The sequence below is a fragment of the Plectropomus leopardus genome, chromosome 4, assembly GCF_008729295.1.
Source record: "Plectropomus leopardus isolate mb chromosome 4, YSFRI_Pleo_2.0, whole genome shotgun sequence".
In the NCBI taxonomy this organism is placed as follows: Eukaryota; Metazoa; Chordata; class Actinopteri; order Perciformes; family Serranidae; genus Plectropomus; species Plectropomus leopardus.
In genome coordinates this window covers 903,784-929,399 of record NC_056466.1, presented here as the reverse complement: position 1 = coordinate 929,399, position 25,616 = coordinate 903,784, and the positions used below count along the sequence as shown (strand labels likewise).

Genomic DNA, 25,616 nt, shown 5'->3' with positions numbered 1-25,616 from the left:
TTGTCTTTCTGGCTTTCCTGGTGCTCTTGATACTTCACCTTTGACTGCCTCTGCTTCCTCTGTATCCCATGGACAAATATTTGCACGGGTTGCATCTTGCTTTGCCTGATTCTCTGATTTTTTAAGGGTGTGTGACTTTCCTGATTCTGGTTCGGCACTTTCCCACGGACAAACGTCTGCCGGCCTTTCCAGTCCATGTGACACCATCTTGGTAACTGCAGTTTTTTCAGTGGGGTCAGTTTCCCAGGGACATATGTTTTCTCTACTGCCGGCATTCACATCAGTCTGCACGGAAGCAGCTTTCAACGGCGAGACACCTTTTTGTGAGTCTTCTTGTTTGTCTTGATGTCCAGTCTCCCAGGGACAAATATCTATGTTGGTGGTCATTTGTGTAGTTGAACCTGTATTTGTTGACTCAGTGTTCCCCTCATCCCATGGACAAATGTCTCCCAGGTTTTTAGGGGGATCAGGGAAATCCCATGGACAACTTTCTGCTGCTCTGGTCACTTGACTACCCAAATTCAGGGTGGGTGATTTTACATGGTGTTGCTGCTCATTACTTAAACTTTCTTTTGATGCACCCGGATAGACGGCATGTTTAAAAACTTCTTGTCGAATGGGTACTGACAGCCCACCCTTGGTTTCTAAAGGATTTAGGTTTTCATATACAACTTCAGCCTTGCTCTGAACATCCCAAGGACAAACATTAGCATATTCATTACCTTGCTTTGTTGATGACTGGGGACTCTCGGCAGTCTCCCAGGGACATACATCTGATGAATGCTTCAAAGTCTGCCGTGCCGGTGAATCTGTGGATGTGTTAGTATAATATATAACAGGAATATCCTGTGTTTCCCAAGGACACGCTTCACTACGACCACTTCCTTGTCTTCTCATATTCGCTTGCTCTTGAGATTCCCAGGGACATACATTAGATGGTTCAGATACCTGCGTCTCCCAAGGACAGACATCTGCTTTAATGCTCTGCTGCTTCTTTAGTGCCTCTCCTTCTTGAGAAGTACCAGCTCCATCCCATGGACACACATCTGTGTAGGAAGTATTATGGACTGGTTTAACTCGATTGCTACCTCTTCTGTGAGTTGAAGGAGTTCTACAGCTGCTGGCGGTTTCCCAAGAACTGATACTACTGCGTTTGCTGTTCTGCCTTGATAAAAACACATTTTCGTAAGTGCCATCTTTTTGCATATCATCCATGTCCCAAGGGTAGACGGCAGATTTTACAATCACGAGCCTCCTTGGGCTTCTTTCGGAAGAATCCCCAGAGGACAGTCTGATGGCGTTCTGCTTCACGAGGCATGGTTTTTCTACTGTTGTCTTGCTTCTTTTCTGCAGGGACCTCTTTTCTATGCTCTGACGTCGACTAGATGTTCCTGATCTTGGGGTCGTGGAAGCACTCTCCTGACTTTTTTGTGAGACAGCATCCTCTTTATTTAGATTTCCCTCCTTACTGGACTTGTTTGCTGCCTCCATGGTTCCCACGACTGATTTCACAGAGAGCCACTTACTGGTGGCAGTGCGAAAGGAGAATACACGTTGGTCTTTTGTGAACTTTGGTCTTGGAGTGCCTGGTGCACTTGCAGACACAGGGGGCTGTGGTTTGGGGGACTCAGTTTCACTGAGTCCCTTATCCTCTGAAGGATTCTTTTCCACAGGTGGTATATGATCCCAGGGGCAGATAAGCACCTCTGGAGATGGTGGCCCTTTTTCCCCTGACTCCTCAGAGTTTGCGTAGGTGACATGTTTCTGACTCTTGTCCGCTGATTGTTCTTGCTCCACCTCCCAAGGACAGACTTCAGCCTTGTCATATGACTCTGACTGTAGAGCACTCCTGGTCTGGTCACTAATAGAAATGCTTTGCCTCGATCTCGTCAGCACCGTGCTCGCTCTGTTCACCTTAGCAATGTTCTCCACTGAATGGGCAGTTGTGGAGGTTAAACTCAGGGACTTATGAAGCCTGTTGTGATCTGGATGCAGGAGATTGGTGTCAATTGTCAGATTCTGGGCGCTGGCTGACTTGCAGACCCCCGGTGGAATATCCAAGGAGTCTGTCTCAGATCGCCGGGAAGATCTCTTCACAGCGTTTGCCTTTAACATGGAGTCACGCAAGGAAGGGTCTCTTTCCCTGACATAGTGATGATCACTTTGGGACTTGCGCATGGATGGTGATGGTGATGGTGATATTGACTTCATTGAACTCCTGTAACTGATGCTGGCTGTATCAGGGGCCCTCCTGAAAGAGTCAGACTGATTCACGCTGATTCTGCTGTGGAAGGATCCGTCTTTTTCCTCGCGGCTGCACTGCCGGCTCATGCTTTCTGGGATCTCAGCAATGCGTTTAATAATGGATCTCCCCAGTGCACATCGTGAACTTCGCTTCTTTGACAGATGAGGGTTGTTTGCAGTCATCTTCTTGGTCTTGTGGACTTCTAACTGGGCATATAACTTCTTCAATTCATCCTGGTGCATATGGAGAAGGGAGGGGATCAATGAAGGGATTGAGGAAATGGTTGAGGAGAGGGAAAGACATGGAGAGTAACAAGTCAGAGGAAAGGTAACCGACACGTTTTCATGTAAGAACACCACCAATTAGGACAAGGATAAAGGGTGGAGAAAGGTTACAACATATAGTTACCGTACCTTTGCTTGTATTTACTGTTAATTTATGATTTAAATTATGATACATTTAAGATCTGTTTAAGTGAGTCTACATGTGGTCATAACTGAAATTAAGGAACATTTATGTTTCTTATTTAAATGTGACCTTTGGGACTTCTTGCACAGTTTGTAAATTATGTCCCTGTGCAAAGTGATAACATCGTTCTGAGGGGATAAGAGAGTTTACCCGAAAGTCATCCGGGTCCACTCCACTGTGCTCGCTCCAAGCAGAGTGGAAACTGCTGTTGAGGTACGAGCCGGAGCGCCGCAGGTCCACTTCATCTTCATACACCTCTGCTGCAATCTCCTCTCTCCCCGGCTTAGACACATAAAGAAACTGGAACAAACACAATTCATATGTAAATATTTTGCATATGGTGACAACATTAACCCCTTTCACATTGTTCAAGGCATTAAAGCAGGCAGCGGAGGTAGTAACAGTGCAGATTATATGCCATTCGGTAGAAAATGTCTGATCGCAGAAAGGTGGAGTGTGATGTTTTGACAACGTGTTTATGCGTGTGACCTACCACCGGAGATTTAAAAAGCAGCTGTTAGCATAGCTGCTAATTCAAAGAAAAGGAACAGCAGCCGAGAATGTGAATGTGAATGAGATTCAGATGCTCCTTACTCTACGAGCTCGCTGTGCTAATTAACATACGATGCGATGCGATGCGATGCGATGCGATGCGATGCGATGCGATGCGATGTGATGCGATGCGATACGATGGACTATATTGTCCCAGTATGGGAAATTTGTCTTGGACTCAATGCTGCACAGAAAATGCGCCCAAACTTACAATAAAAAACAGTAATCACTCTTATGTACAATTTTTGGGTACTTTTACTTTACTTGAATATTTACATTTCCTGCTGCTTTATACTTCTACCACATTTTTTTAGGCAAATGGTATACATTTTACTGCACTACATTTATTTGATACTGTTTGAAGATTGTGCCCTGTTACTCCATTATATGTAACAAAAGACACATTATATACATTTCAGTCCACATTCATCTCTTAAATGTTTACAAGGTGCAAAGAAGAGGAAGTTGCCACTATATCTTAATTTATGTGTAATCTAAATAATCCGGGATTACAGCCATTTATTAATGATTAATAATGACCCTCTCCTTTTTTAATCCTCTGTTGTACCCCAGTATTGACTTCCTTTGGCACCACGGCGTGAAAATGCAAAGTACCTTTGGAATGAAGAGCAGGGCGAGTGTCACAGTGATGGTCACATGGGTGTGCGTGAAGGACAGCAGCAACATCCAATCAGGATGGAGAGAGGGAAAGGTGAACCTGAGGGAGACAGAAATGATCAAATTGTGTCACACCAGCTGGCGGTTAGCTGTCCTGCATGTGAGAGGTTCAGAGACATGCTTGCTGTTTACCTGAACAGGTGAAACATGGAGGAGAGAAGCAGCTCGTTGTGGATGGCGATGCCCATGTAACGAGGCTCGTGGAAGGCTGAGGGGACGGGTCTGACGGCGGTCCACAGGGAGCTGCCCCAGCACAGGAACAGGAGCTCAGCTGCAGAAGAACAAAGTCAATTCAGGTATAAATAGATCATTTGTGTCATTTAAGTAAGTTTTTATCAATTAATGCTAAATGTTGTGAAAACTGCCATCCAAGTTATAGTTGCTCTGAGCCAGGGATTTTAGTCTTTAAGGTAAAGTCTTCTTGTTTTGGTGTTATTGTTGTAATTTCATGGTTTAACTTTGACCTACTTTACTTATTGTAGTTGTGCACACACAGTTTTTCTCAGCAATGGGGGATCATTCTGGACATTTCAGGTGTCATTACTTTTGATTTTACCTCTAAAATGAACTAAGTTAAGATCAGTGTTTCCCAAACTTCTCCTCAAGCACCACTTATCCTGCATGTTTTAGATTCTCGCTGCTGCAACACAGCTGAATTATACCTGTTTGGCACATTTTTCGTGCTTTTCAATCTTCATTTTTTGATAATTTTTGCTATTCATCCATATGGCATAAACATTGTACATTTTTATTTAATCTTGGAATTTCCAGCTCAGCTCCTACAATAAGTCTAAAATACACTGTGGAAACAAAATTGTGCGATTCAGACTGTTAAGTGCAAATTTTAAAAAAAAATGCTCCATTGAAACCCATTCAAACTGACATTTTTGATCCCACAGCCATCAGAGCAGAAAAACACGACTTGTGTTATTTCTGGGTGTCATTCTGGGCTTTTGACTTGGAATTTGTCATTTTTACTATTTTCCACCTGATGTCTTTTTAAAGCCATATTTGGCCACCCACACTGGGTGCACTGTCATAATCAATGTTCCTGCTAATCATTGACATATTCCAGGCTGTAATCATCTACTTTACATGTAGTATATTAAAAATAAATCATTTTTTGTGTTTTTATTTTCATCTAAAAACCTAGTGGCATCATTACAAAAACCTGGCATATGAAGGGCTAAAATACTGTAAATGACTGAATATTTGATATTTATGATTAGGAATGATGTTGGTTAAAAATTAAGTCAATGAAAGTATATTAATGTATAATTATTTTTTAAAGCTTGAATTTGTGCACAGAGCGATAGGATTGTGTGTGATATTAAAGCAGGCTTTTAAGGGTTAAATGATCAGCTTGACATCAAGCAGCACAGGGAGTAAATAAAGAGGTGATCATTGGGATCAGCTGTGTTGGAGGAGGGGGAGATCTAAAACATGCAGGACTGGTGCTCCAGGAGACGTTTTGGAAACTCTGGTCTAGATAATCAAGACTCAACTGTTGTATTTACAACTTGTCTGATCAGAACAATTAACCTGGTTAATACACTGCTGTTATTACTCAGAGAAATGAAAGCCGAAATGACAAAAAAGGCACTCAATAAACCAGATTATTTTTTAAGGATATATATTTGATTTACATATATTTTTCTAATTTTTTCCTCTGTGTTGATGGTGAGGGGATGAGGTATTTTACATAGTTAAAAATAACTTTCTTGACTATTATTTGAGCTGAGAGTCCGAGCAGATTGAGTTTTATTGTTGTAAATTTCTTACTTGTCGAGGTCAGTTTTCAATAAGATTTAGGGCAGTGAAACTGTGGAATGATTTTTTCCATCTGGTAAAAACCTGCATTCAGAAAAAGTGTTACAAAAGATGCCTGAAAAAAACATTTAACCTTTGTTTTGTAATGGGTGTATTTTGTCCATATTTAAAAATGTCTCATTCACTGTGATGTATTTTTGATATTGCTCAAGGGTCAGCGTAGTATAATCTATTATACCCCTCACACATACCCATACACACACTTATCGCACTAACATCATTTTACATGTCTCACATTCATATTTTCTGCACTTAATTGGATTTTATTATTGCAGTTTTTTGCTGTTATTATCAAACATATTTGGTTATTAGTAGTAGTTATTAGTAGTACCACTGGTATTATTTTATGTATTTTTTCTGTATGTTTCTGTACTTCTGAGTTCTTAATAATCTTGTGTTAATTTCATTAGGTGGAGGCTTTAAATAAGCCCTATGGATTTTTTGCCTCTCCCTGCACTGTATTTTAATTTTATTTATTTTTTCTTTGTGTGTTTTAATTGTGCAAAAATAAAACTATAAACTATAAACTACCCTCTATCCTCCAGGCTCGTCTGCCGCTGTTACTCACCCACAGCCATCATGTAGTCCCAGCGGTCCAGGTAACACAGGTTGAACCCCTGACCGTCTGACGTGTTGGTCGTGATGAACACCGGGATGTTCCTGTCGCGGTTCTGCAGGATGCCAACCGTCCACGCACACAGGAACCAGCTGACCGTCATCAGCATCACTCCCAAAATCCTCAGCAGGTGGAGGCTTGACATGTAGGGCACTCTCTGGGCCGTGCGTGAGAGGAACACCTTCAGGACCCTGCAGAGGCAAGAACCAACGTTTTAGGACAAAATGTCTATTTTGTTGCATTACAACCTGCAGTTTAAACGGACTGGTATTGGTTTTTGGGGGCATGCAGAGCAGGTGTTTCTCTGTCTCAGGTAGTTTTATTGACTTGTTTATTTTATATGTTTCAGTTATAAATTCATGATTATTGAAGTTCATTTAGTTAATAAAAAGTCTGTAACACCCGGCGACATAATGACAGCCCACAAACGTAATACAAATCTGAGGCATTTCATTTTAGGATTCCGCAAATGTGGTCCGGCTGACGTCAGCTGAAGTCCGTCTGCCCGCTCCAGCTTGGACATGTCCAGCACCCTGCTCCAGCTGGCTCCAGCTTGGACATGTCCAGCACCTCGCTCCAGCCGGCTCCAGCTTGGACAGGTCGGACACCCCGCTCCAGCGCGCGGACATGTCCACCAGCGCGCGGACTGTTCGACTGCCCGCTCGAGCCGCTCCAGTTTGGACATGTGCGACAGCCCGCTTCAGCGCGCGGACATGTCCGACTGCCCGAGCCGGCTCCAGCTTGGACAGGTAGTCAGGCCGCTCCAGCTTGGACATGTCCCCCACCCCGCTCCAGCGCGCGGACATGTCCACCAGCGCGCGGACGTGTTCGAATGCCCGCTGGAACCGCTCCAGTTTGGACATGTGCGACAGTCCGCTTTAGCGCGCGGACATGTCCGACTGCCTGCTGGAGCCGCTCCAGTTCGACAGCCCGCTCCAGCCACTCCAGTTTTGGACATGTGCGACAGCCCGCTCCAGTGGGTAAAAACAACATTCAGAACCTCTAGCCAGCTTTCGGGCTCTGTCTCATACTCGCACGACACCGAGGAAAATCTTACACCCAAACTATGAGGGCAAAAAAACAAACCACAAAGAATTTAAAAAAGCAAAATAATTGTTCATTGATCATAACTGAAGTAAAATGTTCAATTAATTAATTGACTAATTGATTTTAGGTATGAGGCTGGGACCTTTGCTGGGAGGAAATTTTAGTAACAGGACCTCTTTGAATTTTGGTAGAATAGGTCCTCCAGCTGGTGATGCTGTTCTACAGTATATTTGTCATGTTCAATGTCTGACAGAAAATAAATATTTAAACCAAAATTAACCTGATAATATCTACATATCTCACTGAGGAGTCAAAGGGAACCATTAAACTTGACAGAAATAGTAATTTGATGTATATTGTTATATATATCGATATCGAGCACATCTTAAAATATTGTGTTCACATGAATGAGATGCATGCAAGGTCACAGGGACCTTGACCTTTGAATACCAAAATCTAATCAGCTCATTCTTGAGTCCAAGTGAGTGTTTGTGCCAAATTTGAGGAAATTCCCTCAAGGTGTTCATGAGATATCTTAACTGTTGATGTGTAAAAATGAAAGAAACCTAAATTTCAAACCCACCTGTACATTTTCAGAGTGACCGTCCCGTAGACGATGGAGAAGCCGAGCATTCGGACCCAGCGGAGCAGAATACACCTGAACGTACTCGGCTTAAAGTACATGATGAACACCTGCGGAGACACAGAGACGCTCACTGTAAGTAAAACCACAGTATGTACAACTACAGTACTACTATCCATGCTGCTTACAAGTACTACCTCTTTTTGATACTACTAAAAAAGTTCTAGGAATAAAAACAAAACGTTTGTAGTACTTCTACAACTGTAACTGGTGTCACAGAAGTCTGATTACCACTGCAACCACTTCTACTACTACTGCTCCAGTATTACTGCACTGTAACTGTTAATACTGCTATCAATAAAACTAGTATCAATCAATCAAACTTATAATAAACACTCTTAACGATAATTCTGAGACTAAAGAAGTATAAGATCATATATAAATCAATAAAACAGACTAAGAGGATAAAATAAAACTACTACTAAAAATTAACCCTTTCACACCTGGTTTGGCTGCAGTTGTCAGAAGCCTTTCACTCGCATTTAACTTTTGAAACCTAAAAAAAGTTGATTTGATTTCTTTCAGAAACAGAAAACAAAACATAAGGAGCAACGTCACCAGAAATGTCCTGCAAACTGAAAATAAAAATAAAAAAAAAAAATGTTCAAGGTGACACAGAAATGACCTGAAAATGAGATTAGCTGGGGCAGGGCAGATTATTAGATAATAGCAAAAAACAAGGGAAATATCCAGAAAAGTATATTTATAATTCTCTTAATTATGTATTTAGAATGATATTACAGAAAAAGAAAAAACTATGTGAAATATATTTTTTAGCACTTTTGTGAAGTCTCTTGTTTTTGTTTACTTTCTTTGTTTTTTAAAATTATCTTCGTATAATTTCTTGTAATTTGTTACTAATTTCTTGTCATTTTTGTGCCATTTTTTGTTGTTTGTTTTGTTGTGTTTTTGAAAGAAATCAGGCCATTTTTGCTCAGGTTTTAAAGGGTTAAGCTGTTTCTGCAGTGACTCCTATAATTATTGTATTATTGTTTTGAGTAATAATATTCATATCCATTTCATATACATGTTTTACATAGTAATTCTCATTGCATTTTTTCTGATTTTTACTTTTCAAAGGGTATAATACATATAAATACAAATAAATAAAATAACTAAAACCAGAATAAAACACATTAAATAGACCAATTAACGATGATAACACACGAGTAAAGCCAACAAAATAAGAAAAAAAATATAACTTTACTTATAACTTTCCTGATAAAACAGTAAAAGCAAAAGCAAAACTGAGTTAAACCAATAAAAGAAATAAAATAAAATAAAATAGTTAAACCAGACCACTGGGCATACATATTTTTTTTTTGTCAATTTAAGTAATCAACTTGGGAAGTTTCATATCTGTTATTGAACAGTAACATTTCTAAAGCATAATTTCTTCCTTTTCTGCAACCGCTGGTGCTATCACAATCACAGCAACTTTTTTTTTTTACTTCTACTATCATTAATGGTTCTTAAACTGCTGTTACCATTAATTTTACAAAAATACAGACACTTTATAACACGTCTCTTCAGCATTAACAGACAAAAATCGCCTGTTGAAAAAGCACAGCGTGTTTATTTACATTGTGAGCACTTAAGTCGGTCAGATGCAACAACAGGTTGTCTGCTCAGTGCGTAACAGTCGAGTGGATGACTGTAATCCAGGAATTAAAGCTCATTCTGCTGTGACAGTCCGTCTCCGTCACTCTGGATAAGAGCATCAGCCTAAAGCCTAAAATGTGAATGCAAATTTACATCATTGTGTTGGAACCACTCATACAGGATAAAAACCACTCAGAGCGAACTCGTATAGAATCAGAGACGACGGGCAGTAAACGTCCAGACGAAGGACACTTTAATCAGCAGAAATGAGCCGCACTCAGAGGCAGATAGACGAAGAGCGAATCTGATTGGTCGATCTGAAGCTACGATGTGCAGGTGGAGCCAAAGAACACCAGTGACCTCGCTGAAATTAAAAGTCCTCTTTAATAAATCCACATAAAGTTTCTATGAACCCTAACAACTTCACTGATCCTGGGATTTTTGCTCTAGCGTCACCATGAGGTTGATGCTTGTAGTTTTGGTGGAAATGTCTCCACAGCTGTTGGAGACAAGGTCACAAAATTTAGTTTTTACATAAATTATGTACCCTTCAAAATAAAGTGTAATGACTTGGATGACTTTTTTGAGGACAGTTTGGGATATTTCTGTCCGTGTTTGCAGCGTCAGAAATTTATATTTTTTAACAAGAGTTTGGGGGCATTTCTTCCAGCCATGTTTGTAGGAGCAGAAATATGTATTTTAGACACATTTCAAGTTGTGTTTGTAGCGCTGAAAATGGGTATTTTTTATCGACAGGTCAGGACATTTCCAGCTGTCTTTGAAGCAAAAACAGTTGGTATTTTTCAACTATATGTTAAAAATTTCCAGCCATGTTTGTAGCTACAAAAGCGTTTTTTGGTTGTTTTTTTTTTATGACAGATAATGACATTTTCAGCTGTATTTGTAGCAACAGAAGTGAGTATTTTTTTAACAACATGTAGAACATTTCCAACCATGTTTGTAGCAACAAAAATGGGTATTTTTTAATGACAGATAAGGACATTTTCAGCTGTATTTATAGCAAAAAAAGTGGGTATTTTTTAACAACACAAGCATTTCCAGCCGTGTTTGTAGCAAGAAAAGCGGTAATTTTTTAATGAGCATAATTCCAGTTGTGTTTTTAGCAACAAAAAGAGGTGTCTTAAACTAAAACTGGATGTTTTTTATGCCCTAACAAAAACTTAACCACAAATTGAAAATGGAAACATATCTGCATATGAAACATTTAAATGCAATATATATAAAGGTTTGCAAAAACGTACAATACCAACATCAATATGTGCATTTAGCTACTGCTGCTTGTACCAAGAGTAATTATAGCAGTAGATGTAGCAGCAGTAGAAGTAGCACAAGACCCAAAGAGACTAAAGTGCAAACTCAAATTTGCATTACTGTAAAAACTGTACTCCTAATCCTGCTTCAACTTCTCTGATTCTTTAAATCAATATTATCAATAAGTGTCGAGAAGCCCTGATCAAACAGGACTTCAGCACTACGGCCGTTCTCCACATGCACAACAAACGAGCCCTCCAGCAGGCGATCTGTTTGTAGATGAAATGACGCCGCCTCCTCTCAGTGAGCTCTCGCTGAGATGAGAGCGTGACCTCTGACCTTTTCATCTCGGACCCTCTGAACTACAGTCGGGTTTGTGGGCCGCAGTTCACCTTTGAATCTCTCCAAACAGAACTCCTCCCCAAAATGCCAAAAAAAGATTTCAGTCATTTTCCTGCGCCTCCTGTCCGACTGTTTATAGTTTTGCAGTTTAAATTGCATCGCGTACATCCTAAATTTACTTTTATCCCACAGCGTCACTGTTTTGTAAATCTTCTGCCTCGTCTAACACATTGTCCTCAATTATTCCTATGCATTGCACATATTTCACTCAAGCATGTATATATTTAAAACTGTCACTATTTAGGACACTAATTATTTTGTAATAACGTGAATCATCTCATGTAAAAAAGTTTCATGTTATAACGCGATCACTTAAGTTATTCAATGAGTAGCTGATGTTTAAATGAGGAAACGGTGTGCTGAGAAGGATAAATTGAGGAATATGGCTCATTTACAGGATTTTATTAACCATCTGAGTCCTGCATTCAGATGCCCTACCTGAGTATTTAAACCTTTCAAAACTGAGCAAAAACATTTAATTCTGCTCAAAAACATGGGAAAAGACAATGAGCAAATTGCAAGAAACTGGTTTAAAGTGACAAGAAAACAACCTGAAAATTAATATTTAAAAAAAAGAATAGAACGAGAAAAAAAAAAATTATCAAAAAAAAATTCCAGAAACTATAATTATGATTATAGAATAGATTAGAATAATATATCCAAAATATGTTACAGAATATATATTTAATAAATATTTAATATATTTTTTCAAATTATTTTTAGCACTTTTTTAAAGCTAATTTCCTTATTTGTTTTTTACTAATAAAAAAATCAAACTGTTTTTCTCTGTTTTCAAAGGGTTAAATTTCCCTTCGTGTGTGTATTGAGACATGGTGAGATTTTGCTGTTATTGAGTGTGGTGGATGATATTGGGATAAGAATGCGTTCTGTAGGCCTTTTAGTGATTATCTGTCCAAATCAGCAGGGAGAAGCATGTGTATGCAGGCACTTCTAAGCTCTTCTCAGATGGACTTTTATAGAGAATCATTAAAAAGCTTAAAAAGCGCTCTGCAGGTGATGAGTTCTTATGTGGCTTTTCTGATGAATACGTGTCTGATCGGCTTTTTGAGGGGTAGATGAGCAAATGCGTCAAAATTATACATAATATCCCCCAATTATCAGCATCCTAACCGTGCTTTGTATTGTTTAATCCACGGAGCTGTCCGTGGTGCTGAAGCGGCCTCCCTCTTTTACAATCTGCAGCACGAAGTTAAACTTTTAACATCTTTCTCTCCATCTCTGAAATACTTCAACAATACTGAAATGTGTTTTATTTTGTTATTGTCAGACTCTCCTTTAGACTCTTTTCGATAAGTTCATATTTCTTTTTTTTGGTTGTATTACAGTGTAGGCAGTTGTATCCAGTGCTAAAAAAGCAACTTTCTTTGAAGGATTTTCCACCATTGAATCAGGCTTTTCACAGTCTGAAAGGACGTACACACGCATTCACATCTGTACAACAGCCAATAGGAACGCCCTCTTTCTGAAATGACCTGCGATTGGTCAAAGGCTCCCGTCACAATAGATTTTATGAATCCTAAAATCAGAGCCAAGAGGAGGTTTTCTTTCAGTCCACCTGAATTACAATATGCTCAAAGGTTAATATGGGATTTTTCCACCAATGACCTAAACCTAAACTAAACCCAATGCTTATCATAATCCTAATAAAATCCTAATTCTGGGAAATGAATTAGGATTGTCTCGTGGAACTGCCAAGATGGCTTCGAGTGGGAATTTACAATCCAGGCCTCAAACTGTGCCCTTCAGAAATCCTCTTGTCATCAATATTTTACATGTTTGTTTTTTTTTGGTGCACAGTCTATAATTTGTTGTGATCATGCAAGAATGCTCAACTTTTTATGTTTAACTTGACAAAGAGGTGTGTGCACATTATCACGTAAAATAAATACTTAACTAAAAATAAAAATACTTAATAAAATAAAATAAATATCAAATAAATTTAAGAATAAATTAAAGTTTTGCATAAAAAAGCCAACTATTTTTTGTTACATCTGTTATAAAACAATAATAAATATATTAAAAATTAAACAAACAAACAAAATGTTAAAAAAAAAAAATGAAATAAAATACTAAATAAAATAAAAATAAATACTTTTTTTTTAAAAAAAAAAAAAAAGTAAAAAAATAAGGACATCCATTATTTTATTCAGTATTTTAAAACAATACTGAAAATGAAATATATTAAAAAATATATAAATGAAATAGAAAAAATATAGAGGAAATAAAAATAATACATAAAAGGCATTTAAAAATAAAAAGCCAGGTTTTCCTTATTACATCCCTCATTGTATACAGTATTGTAAAACTATAGTAAGGGAGTTGATCCCCTTAATTAAGTCAGCCTTTCAGTTGTAACCTGTTTCAGTTTTTTTAAATAAAATAGAAAAGTAATTTCCTGCACACAGGGACCTGAATCACTCCTGTGTTTAAATAAACAGACATTAATCCAAATATAGATGTCACTTAATTAAAATAAAAATATTTTAATGTGCTGCGCGTGATGATCGTTTTTACGATGGTGTGAAATCGCCCCCTCAGTGTGCAGCGAAGAGGAGCAGAGCTGCCATAAGAACACCCCATTAACATGTTCGCACATTAACGCGAATCAGTGATCGATAACCTGCAGCAGAGTGCCAGCTCAGCAGGAACGGCTCACATCCACTGACACTTTCTGACAGATGGATAAAGAGTCACGGATGACTTACGTTAACGGCTCTTTAATTGGTAAAATGAATCTAAAGATTGATTGATAATCGTTATGAAAACTGCCGGCTACCTTCCCACCCTGCCCGTTTCTATACACACACACACGCACACACACGCCCTCACCCCGTTCACCCTCCCACAAATGGTCCATTATGATATAATCCGTGGCGCTGTGCTGTGCAGTGATCTGTAAAGAGCTCTAATCTGTGACACTCTCAGCTCGGTCAGACACTCACCGGGAAGTAGAGGAGCAGAGAGCCGAACAGGATCGTCTCCAGCAGCAGGAGGCCCGACGCCCGAATCCTCTGAGGGACAAAATATACACCAGTCAGGAAGATATGAGGAGAAATTAAAAGACCATACCGGTTCATTTTCAACTTATAATATACAACAAGTCTGCAGCTGTGAAAGAAGTACTCGGATCTTTTACTTAAAGCTCCAGTGTTTGGGATTTAGGGGGAATATATCAGCAGAAATAAGAATTGTTTTCTCATTACCTCAGAATTAGCCATTTTTATCTACATAAGGAGCAGGTCCTTGTCTAGAGGACACCATATTGTATTGCTATGTTTCTACAGTAGCCCAGAATGGACAAACCAAACATTGGCTCTAAAAAGGGAATTCACGTCTTTGTGTTGGCCCCCGCAGTGAGCAGCCGCGTCAGTAAAACACTGAAACACAAAACTGTTCGGTTTAAATCACCAGATCCGAAGAGACCTCCGTGGACAATGTCGTTCCTGTACTAAAATCCTTGCAATATCCCAAAGTCCTAGAAATGTCCTAAAGTCTGAGAAATGTTGCAAAATCCTGTAAATATCCTAAAAACCTGGAAACATAGTAAAATCCTACAAATGTCCTAAAATCCCAGAAATGTCCTGAAATCCGAGAAATGTCCTTAAGTCCTAGACATGTTCTAAAATCCAAGAAACATTGTCAAATCTGAGAAATGTTGCAAAATCCTGGAAATATCCTAAAAACCTGGAAACATAGTAAAATCCTACAAATGTCCCAAAATCCAAGAACTGTCCTAAAGTCCAAGAAACATCCTGAAGTCTGAGAACCGTCCTAAAATCCTATAAATGTCCTAAAATCTGCGAAATGTTCTTAAATCCTGGAAATGTCCTTGAAACGTGTCTGAGGCTGCTGTGATTGGCCCCTGGCCTCCTGTCAGTGTCCCCTGAGCAAATCCCGCTGAGTACCTGCTCTGTACTAACAATCACATAAGACTAAAAAAGTAAGTAAACCTCTAAATGTTTGATAAAATGAATCACGGCTCCAGCTCTGGACCAGCTCTCCTCCATCCAACCCCATCCGTATGTTGTCCCCCGTCGAGCCAAAAACACCCTGACTCACCCGGTTTCTGCGATGCCTGTAGGCCACCAGCATGCTGACGAAGATGAGGAGCATGAAGACGCCCTGCACGGCCAGCACGCCGCCCCTGAGCAGCCAGGCCTCCTGCACCCAGCAGGGGGTGCCGTCCTGGCAGCTCTTGCAGCCCGGCCAGCACGGCAGACAGATGGGCATGTTCGGGTAACACGCACCGCCGCCTTCGCCGCCGTCAGTCGCGTTCACAGGACCGCCATCTGCATCGACACCTACACAAACCCATGAGAGGACCTCAGATACATGTGACCAAAACCTCACACAGCACATACAGCAGTGCAGTCTGGAAACGCAGTTTTTCTTCTGTACTATAAAATTATCACAGGTAGTCGAAGATAAAAGAGCCAAAACTTTGACTCTCATCTGTTCATAAATCCCAACAAACGTGGTTTTTCTGTATTTATAATGCCGGCAAGAATCCGGTCCTTTTTGCTGCGGCAGCAACTCCATGTGATTGTTCGTTAACTGCACGTTACAATCTCCTGCTGAAGCTCATTGCTGGAGGTGAAAAGTACTAAGACACTTAAAATGGATAAAGTTGAAACTATGGATGCGCTAAATAAAATTCTTGCAAGTTGGCTCCTCTGTCTGCAAATCTGAGCTACCAAATTGTTGTTTTTAACTATTCAATACTAACTTCTTGATGGAAAAATCACCCATGTCATTAATTGGTGCTCCACAGTTTCAAAACTCTTTAAATTCTGGTGAACTTTTTGACTCAAAATAAAACTTTTCTGAGGCGTAGTCGTAAGAAATACAAAGATCTTTAATGAAAGACCTGAGCTGGTTTGCAAAGCAGCTGAGGCATGCCACATTTGACAGATACCGATATAATTTTCTCAAAGAAGTCGTTCCTCTTTCACACACCAATCAGAACAGACATTCGCATTCTCTAAAATCATCTGATCGAAGTGAAAAACGTGTTTGTTCAATAAACAAAACACTTCAGATTTCCTCGTTCCAGGTTAAAGCCACCGTAACACAACCTGTGATAGAGACCTAAAATATGCCATCAACCGAGCTGAGTCATACACAAGCTGAGACAAATAAAATAAAGGGTAGTGTATGGATGAAAATATGCAATCAGTAATGATCTAACTATAAATTTCCACTACAACCGAGATCATTTCTGTGAATTTTTGTTTTGTTTTAGTCGATAAAGCATCGACTCACCTGGGTCTTGTGGTGCTAACTCCGGGTTGTAGTAACCGTCTTTACAGCGGCAGCAGTACTGACCCAGCCGAAAGCCCCGGCCTGGCGTTGGTACGCACTGCAAGAAACAGAAAAATAATGTGTTTTAGATTTTCCATTCTTTTACTTTGAGTAATAAAGACAATAAATAGCGCTAATACTTTATGATTAAGCTTTTTTTTTTTTTTTTTTTTTTTTACTAATTTTGCGTCTTGAAGCTCGAGGAATTTTCTGGACCCATTAAAACCACACGATTTACTGGCTGTTTGTGACCAAAGCAGAGCATTATCACGACGATATCACAACGATATCATGACGATATCCCGGCGATATTACAACGATATCACGGCGATATCACAACGATATTACGACGAGATCATGACGATACCACAACAATATCATGACGATATCACGGCGATATTAGAATAGAATAGAATAGAATATAGAATATTCCTTTATTGATCCCCCATTGGGGGAAATTCCAAATGTTACAGCAGCATGAAAAAAGAAAAGTGAAATGTAACAAAGAAAATAACAATAACAAATAACAATAAATAAGTAATAAAATAAGTATGTACATAGAGGAAATTTTACAACGATATCACAGCGATATCACGCGATATCGCGACAATATCACGACGATATCACAGATGCACATGTGAGGTAGAACGATCAATACATTCGTGAAGTCAGTGTCACTGACTCACGCCGCTGTCAGGGTAAAATCGTGACGAATCAATCAACATGAGTCCTTCGAGACGGAGTCCGGGATATTTTGTGGTGCGTTTCATTCACTGGCGATCTTTACAACAGTTCAGCCACAGAACAAACGCACGACTTATTGCACGAACTAAATCTTTGTAAAAATCTGCCATATTTGATGTGCATGTTGGTTTTTATTGTTTCCTGAAGCAAAAGGGGGATTTTGAAAATGCACAGATAGTGAAAGGAGGGAGAATGCCGGCCTAAATAGTCGACCGATGGCAGATTTATAGCCACAGTCAGACTAGTAGCCTGAAAACCTTTTAGGTAATACCAGCCATAAATTACATGGAAATGTACCCATTAATTACTGTTTTCACTATAATTAGCACCAAATTACATTATTAGTTTATCTTTTTATGAAAACTCTCTTACTGGAAAATTGTGAGATCCGTGTCGACCCTGATTGATTTAAATAATGCAACATGTAGTCCTGTTAAATGACGTTTTTACTGCACTGCATTGACAAAGCTATTATTTTCTTCCATTATCTGTAAATCATATAGTTGTAGTTTGTGAACTCATTAACTTTGCATGCAACAAGGACAAAGTTTGCTGGGTTTTGGATGCAAAGTTAATGTAACTTTATTGTTTAAAGTGTAGGTGCAAACATAGTTGACTTTATATATTTTATGTAAACAGGGACTCCAGGGAGAGTATTTGTTAAAGCAGCGCTGCGTTTCTGCTGCTTTAAAACTAACAGCACCTGAATGAATGACGCTAGCTTCAGTTTAGCCTGTCGGGCACACACACACACACACACACACACACACACACACACACACACACACACACACACACACACACACACTGGATGCTCTGTGTGTTAATCTAAGTTAAAAGCTAAATGGATACGTAATGCCTCTACTGAGAGCATTATCCTTTTCTAGAGAAATCCTGTTCCCGTCACACACACACACACACACACACACACACACACACACACACACACTCTGACCTCACATATGTATATGCAAACACACAACCCCCTTATCAGCTGCTCAGAGACTTAATGGCACGGGCTGAACATTAATGTGATATGGATTACACAGAGCGGTCAACTTAATTCTCTTCATGGTCACATCTCTGTTCAGCAGATCGTCGCAGCTCATCATTCATCTGTCGTATTTAAATTAAAACCACGGCGGCTTCACGGCTACACGGCTGCCCGTTGTTTACATGTGTGTGCTGGAAACTTGTACTCAGCCCATAAAACAATATGCATGATCAAAAATCACTCATGCGACATGTAAGGAAAAAAAGTCCAACAAAAAAATAAAAAATAGAAAAATTATAAATTAGACAAAAAAATCTGAAAATAACAATAATAATTAAAATAAATTAGAAAAAAATTAAATAAGCAGAATCATCTTTATGTGATTAATTTTTTTTTTTTTAAATTTATTTAATATTAATATAAAACTTTAATTAATAGCCCTGGGTTTTATTTGGCTTTTAATTCCTTTTTTGCAAAATTGTTGCTCAGCAAAGAAGGGAAATGCAATCGAATTGTTTATTTAACCCTTTGAAACCTACTCAAACTGGCTTTATTTTATTCAAAAAGATGAGAAGATGGTAATGAGCAACGATTAGCAACAAATCTCTTTAAAGTTAAAAATAAGCCAGAAATGACCTGAAAAAAGCTTGAAAATTAAAATAATTCAGATTTTTTTAAAAATACTTATGATAATTATGAATATAGTCATTTTTATAGCCTGATTTTTAAAAGCTCATTTTATGTGCAGAGTGGTATGAGTGTGAGTATTTGACACTGCGCAAAAAATATAATGATTTATAAAAATCAATGTTGCTGCTAATCATTGATCAGCAGGCTGTTAATTAAAAAAAATAATTATCCACTTAGCATGTAGTATATTGAGAATAATATTTGAGTGTGTTTTTTTTGTACCATCAAAAAACATAGTGGCATCATGACAAAAAAAAAACAGCTGGAATTTAAAGGGATAAATTTCTGAAAATTAATGAATATGTGATATTTATGATTACGACTGAGGTTTGTTAAATAATTAACTAAATGAAAGTAGAAAATAATACTAATGTGCAACATTTTTTAAAGCTTGATTTTGTATGTAATTTTAAAAGAGGCCCTAAGGGATAATTTTATACTTTATACTACATTTTTAGCCTTAATTAAATGTACACAGGTGAGTTATATAAACATTCAAAAATGTAGTTTGTTTTTTTTATATAGCAGGCTGTAAAAATGTTAATTTCTGCTGTAAATCGGGTATTTTAACGTGGGAGTTTATGGAGATTGACTTTGTTTTGGAGCCAGCCTCAAGTGGCCGTTAGAGAAACTGCAGCTCCGGAGGTTGCCGCTTTATTCTGCAGTTTTTATTAACAAGCTAACTAACAAAATGCAACTTTTTCCACTTCACATCCTGTCAGTCGCATGCACTCATTCATGTGTGACCGAGATGATGAAAAACATGATACGAGATAAGACGTGTTGAGAGACGAGGGTGGACCACAGGGGACAGGACAGTCCAGTCTCTGCTCAGCTGAAGGGCTTGAATCCTTTAAGCCAGGTAGGACGGGACAAAGGGTGCCATGTGGATTTGGGGATTTTTAGGACTGCTCTTCTCTTGTGTTGCAGACCTCTGTGAGTGCGGCGCATAAAGGGGAAGTATGTCAGCGGGCTGGATTATCGCTGTAATCCATCAGATCATCCTGCAGCCCGCCACCCAGCGCATCCATCTTTAAATAGACGGCTGAGATGAGAGGTGGAGGATTGGGTCTGCAGGGACAGAGCCGGCAGGGAAAAGGGACGCAAAGAGACAGGCGGAGGCGGAGGCGGAGGTGGGGAGCACGCAGAAGGGTAAAAATGTGTGAATGCGTGAAAGCATGAGTGAAGGATAAAAATGGAGGAGTGAGCACAGACAGAAAGAGCTTAAACAATTTTCAGAGGTCGTTAACAGTTTAAAGTGTGTTTGTGTGACGTAACTAAAGGTCACAAACGTGACTGAAACATTGGAAACTCGAGGATTTAACCCTTTGGGCCTGTTTGCTGCAACTTTTGATTTTGGCTGTGTCCGTGCACATGGCATACATTCTCCAGCTCAGCTCCTGCAATAAGTCTAAAATACACTGTGGAAACTAAATAGTTACATTCAGACTGTTCAGGTCAAAAAATGCTCCATTGAAACCCATTCAAACTGACATTTTTGATCCTTTGACTTTTTGACTTGGAATTTGTCATTTTGACTGCAATCAATGCTGCTGCTAATCATTGATATATTCTAGGCTCATATTTAATTTTTTTGTTTTACTTTGCATATAATATATTGAAGTATAAATATATATATATTTTTTAATCCCAAAACATAGTGGCATCATGACAAAAACCTGCCATTTAAAGGGTTAAAATTCTGAAAATTAAATAATATTTAATGTTTATGATATCTGCATCATGCTGCATCAAACTGCTGCTGCTAAGGGTTTAACCCATTGTTTCTTTTTCTTTTTTAACTCTTTCCCCGCTGGTGTTTTCGCTGTAGTGTAGGTGACACTGTTACGGATGTTATGCAATAAAACAACATTTCCACGTCCAAAAACAAACAAACATGATGATCTAAGGTCCCAGGGTGACGGGAGGAGAGGACTACTAACGCGCCGGCTTTATCGGTATTTAGTTTTTAAAAAACGCAACAGGAGAAACATTTAGCGACTTATTTAGATCATCAGTGAACAAGGAGGAAATATGCTGTCCAGGGCGGCCCTCGGCAGAGGTGATAGAGGAGGTCGCCTAGAGCGCCAAACGTTGGAGGGGCGCCGCTGGTCGCGCGCAAAAAGCCCCAACATAAAACCCAATAATAATTAGCTGCGCCCGTTAGCGCCCTTTCTTCATGTTCTGCCTTGAAAATAACAAATACAGAGAAATAATCAAGAACTCAGCGGCCCTGTTCTTTCTCATCATCGACCTGCTGACCAGCCTGCACCATGAGACCGCTCCGCTCTCATTTTCTGCCAGTGTCTCTGTATGTCCGCTCCGTCCTCCTCCTCCGCGGTTGTCTCAGCAGGTGTCTGCTCCACCCTCATTGTCCGCCAGTGTCTCTGAACGTCCGCTCCATCCTCCTTCTTCGCAGTTGTCTCCGCAGGTGTCCGCTCCGCTCTCATTCTCCACCGCTGTCTCCGCCAGTGTCTCAGCTGGTGTCTCCGAATGTCTGCTCTGCTCTCATTGTCTGCCGGTGTCTACGAATGTCCGCTCTGTCCTCCTTCTCTGCGGTTGTCTCCACCAGTGTCCGCTCCACTCTCCCTCTCTGTCAGTGTCTCCCCCAGTGTTTCCAAATGTCCACTTCATCCTCCCTCTCCATGGGTGTCTCCGCCAGTGTCTCCGAATGTCCGCACTGTCCTCCTTCTCTGCGGTTGTCTCCACCAGTGTCTGCTCCACTCTCCCTCTCTGTCAGTGTCTCCCCCAGTGTTTCCAAATGTCCACTTCATCCTCCCTCTCCATGGGTGTCTCCGCCAGTGTCTCCGAATGTCCGCTCCGTCCTCCATCTCAACGGGTGTCTCCTTCAGTGTCCACTCCGCTCTCATTCTCCACCAGTGTCTCCACCGGTGTCTCTGCCGGTGTCTCCGAATGTCCACTCTGCTCTCATTGTCCACTGGTGTCTCCACCGGTGTTTCTGAATATCCACTCCATCCTCCATCTCCATGGGTGTCTCCTTCAGTGTCCACTCCATTCTCATTCTCCACCGGTGTCTCTGCCGGTGTCTCTGTTGGTCTTTCCGAATGTCCCAATCTCTTCTAGGGCTCCAAAATGTCTCGATCCGGTCCTGATTCTGTCATTTATTAGCGTGCTCGCTGCTCACAGTAACCGCTGAACACCGGTGTAAGCGGCTGCCGTCTCCCCCCTCCCTCCTTCTGCTCCGTGTGTGTGAGGGGGACATGATGAGAGGACACGCTGGACGCGGTTTGAGTTCAGGTGTCGTGAGTCTCGGTTCTGCTGAAAGAATAAACTGATATCTGATGTTTGGTGTAAATGTGCAGAGATCACAGCAGAGCCGTGACTTAGGGACGGTTCTGTAGCTGCTGCTTCCTGACAGTTTGGAGAACGTTCCTCTGTAGTTCCACTAAAACTCAAACACAATATTATTTTCTGCATTATTTTTCTACAATTCGTACAATTCGTACAATTCGTACAATTTGTACAATTTGTACAAGTGGACATAAGATGATAAGAGGGAAAAAAAAAACAAAAATATAAAAAAAATGAAATTGATTTTGCTCTTGAAAATGACTTTCTTTTGCAAAAACCTTACCGGTCACAAGAAGCTGGAAAGCTTGGTTGAAATAATAATCATTATCGTGCATCGCTGGTATTTTATGTTGCAGAACAAAACTTCTAAATATCTTTAGCCTGCGTTAACCACAGACCTTTATTTAAGACATTTTACCGAAACCCATTAAAAAAGCCCAGAGACTTTAAGAAGAGGGAACCGGAAGTGCAAAAACGCAGACGGTTTTCCGCGTTTTAGGACTCATTACTTGTATTTACACAGTCAGTGCATGCAGGTCGATGCTTCATTAGGGGAGCAAAAGAGGAGAAACACAATTTGGCCGAAAGAAAATCTCGTACCCCATCGGATATCATCTGATGTTGAACCTTTTTGTCAGCTTTTTGAAAAGATTTCTCTGCATTTAAATGCAGATTTGTAGACGTCGTGTCTTAAGTTGCTTTTTGGAAGGTAAACAATGACCGACACACGGGAGAAGACGTGCTGAATATCTGACATCCACAAACCCCGAAATATCGACCAGTGACCCCAGACGCTAAATCACCATCAGACTGAGTTCTGATGGTTTGACATTGTCTCTGCACCAAAAACAGCCACTTGTTTCTTGCAAACTTTCCAAACTTTCAATCAAAATTCATTTTAAATTTGTTGAATATTTTTTGGGTTATCCTGCTAACTAACAACTGAAATAAATCTCCTAATAAACCAACTATTCGTCATTTTTTTAACCAATCATTGCCTCTTTAATTGGGCAGTTTGATGCTAAATACAAAATTAAAAAAAGTAAACATTCATCTTCTTGTTCAGCTCAAAGGTGCACAGCAGCAGCAGCTGGTTTCTCTCTGGCTCTTGTCTCATTGGCAGTTTTCCATCACAGATTTGTGTAAAATTTAAGCGATATTTTCAAAATGTGGATAAAACACAAAGTCTTCTCTCGTGTCAACATTCAAGAAGCATGATGAGCGATGTTCAAAACATTAGCAGCTTTATTTTTATTGAACCACCGGCCAATGACGGCCACCTAACTGGCCGTCATTATTTCCAATTCAAGGCCACGTAGGCGTGTCACGGAGGAATTGTGGATTCAAAACTTCTAAATTATCCGCTCAACTTTCTCAGAGTTATGCAATAACAACAACAGCTCCTGTAGCTCCTGCTGCATCATGAGGGAGCCAGTTCCTACTGACGAGCTCATAACCACAGCATCATGTGACCCAGAAAATCCAAAAACGTGTCTTGCAAAACATGGCTTTTTAGAAAGTACCCCCTCATGCAGGCGCAGTAATTTTTTTTATATTAGTGTGTTTCCATTAGGCGTATTTTATATTTGCAGTTTCAGTTTGCACAAACCCGCCATGTGTGTTTACCTCCATGGTGGTGCGGTTGCACTGGTGAGTATCTGCAAACCAGCTGTCTCCTGTTGCACACTGGTCCAAGTCCATGTCCTGAATGTTGACGTCGACGCGGATCACACCTCTGACACACACACACACACACACACACACACACACAGAGTGAGCTCACGTGTGTCAGAGAAAAGTAACTGTGGCTCCGCAGATTCACTAAAATAATTCCCTTTTTTCTTCCTTCGTCTGCAGAAACCAGATTGGCCTTTGATTCTCTTTCAAATGTCAGATTTTATCCAACTAACTCTGATTCAAACACATTTTTTATTCCAAATCAAACTTTTCTCCGGAGCGCTGCAGAGAAGGTCACAGGGGCAGAACCGGAGCGGCGGGTGAAATACAAAACACCGCCGCTGTTGGTTTCAGAGCTTTTATCTTTTTCAGGGACTCTGGGGAAAAAAAGGGCGTTATTATTTTGAGACTCGCAAGCAAGTATTTCTAAAACATTACTGTGAATATGAATGTTTCACTGCAATACACTCTCGCCTCAGTGAGGGACAATCGACCTACACGCAATAACATCAGTATCATCCGTTCATAAACATTTTTACCCCCAAATTTCCATTGAGGCAAATTGACCATCAATACATCTCGTTAGTTCTGTTCTTTATCAAGTACTCTTATTGGGTCTTTTAATTACTTTATAATATATAATAAATAATTCAGAATAGGATTAGAACTGAATGTTTAAATGTAACTAAGGGACTGTTGATTATTTCTGAGAGATTTGGGGTTTTTTTTTGTCTTTAAAATTTTTGGTGATTTTTTTTCCCTTTCAAACTTTTTGGTGATTCTTTTTTTTCTATACATTTATGGTTAAAATACATACTGTTTTCTCTCTATTTTTTTTAAAGATTATTTTTTAATTTAAATTTTGGGTGATTTTTAGAGAAAAATGCCAAGTCTGCCAAAAAAAAAGTACAGATTTGGAAGCGTGTTCTTCACAGTTTTTTTGAGTTTTGAAAAGCATATTTTTATTTTTTGTTGTTTTTTTCCCTTTAAAACTTTTAAGAGATTTTTAAAAAACTTTTTAGTTATTTTCTTTCAAACGTTTGGGTGACTTTTTTTCTTTGCATTTTTTTATGATTTGAAAAAAAATGACATTTTATTATTAAATTTAGCTTTTTTTTTTTTTTTTTTTACATTTATTTATTTATTTATTTATTTTACATGTTTGGTGATATTTAAAGAAAACATGCCTTCTAAACCACAAGCCCACCAAAATTTAAAAAAAGCCAAAATTACAATATTTATCACAGCAAAAAATTTAAAAAAAAGAAATTAATATTGGCTATTCAAATTCCCAACAGTCCTTGCACAGATCATATAGGACAAACACTTCATGCATTTCCCCTAAGTCATACAAATTTAGGTCCATTTAGGGGTGAAGCCTCCAATGCCCAGACCGAATAATCGGGACTGATAGAGGACCCAGATACTGGTAACATGATCCGTGTGTGTGTGTGTGTGTGTGTGTGTGTGTGTGTGTGTGTGTGTGTGTGTGTGTGTGTGTGTGTGTGTGTGTGTGTGTGTG

General features: G+C 39.5%; 1 protein-coding gene across 1 annotated transcript in view; it reads right to left on the bottom strand.

Moving 5' to 3' along the window:
* gpr179 (G protein-coupled receptor 179) overlaps window positions 1–25,616 on the bottom strand; it is a 29,302-nt gene that overhangs the window by 2,713 nt on the left and 973 nt on the right. Inside the window, 10 exon segments of the mRNA XM_042485506.1 lie at window positions 75–2,478; window positions 2,864–3,013; window positions 3,881–3,983; window positions 4,076–4,214; window positions 6,342–6,580; window positions 8,020–8,129; window positions 14,319–14,387; window positions 15,436–15,677; window positions 16,639–16,735; window positions 24,044–24,152. Of these exon segments, the coding sequence (XP_042341440.1) occupies window positions 75–2,478; window positions 2,864–3,013; window positions 3,881–3,983; window positions 4,076–4,214; window positions 6,342–6,580; window positions 8,020–8,129; window positions 14,319–14,387; window positions 15,436–15,677; window positions 16,639–16,735; window positions 24,044–24,152 (3,662 nt within the window).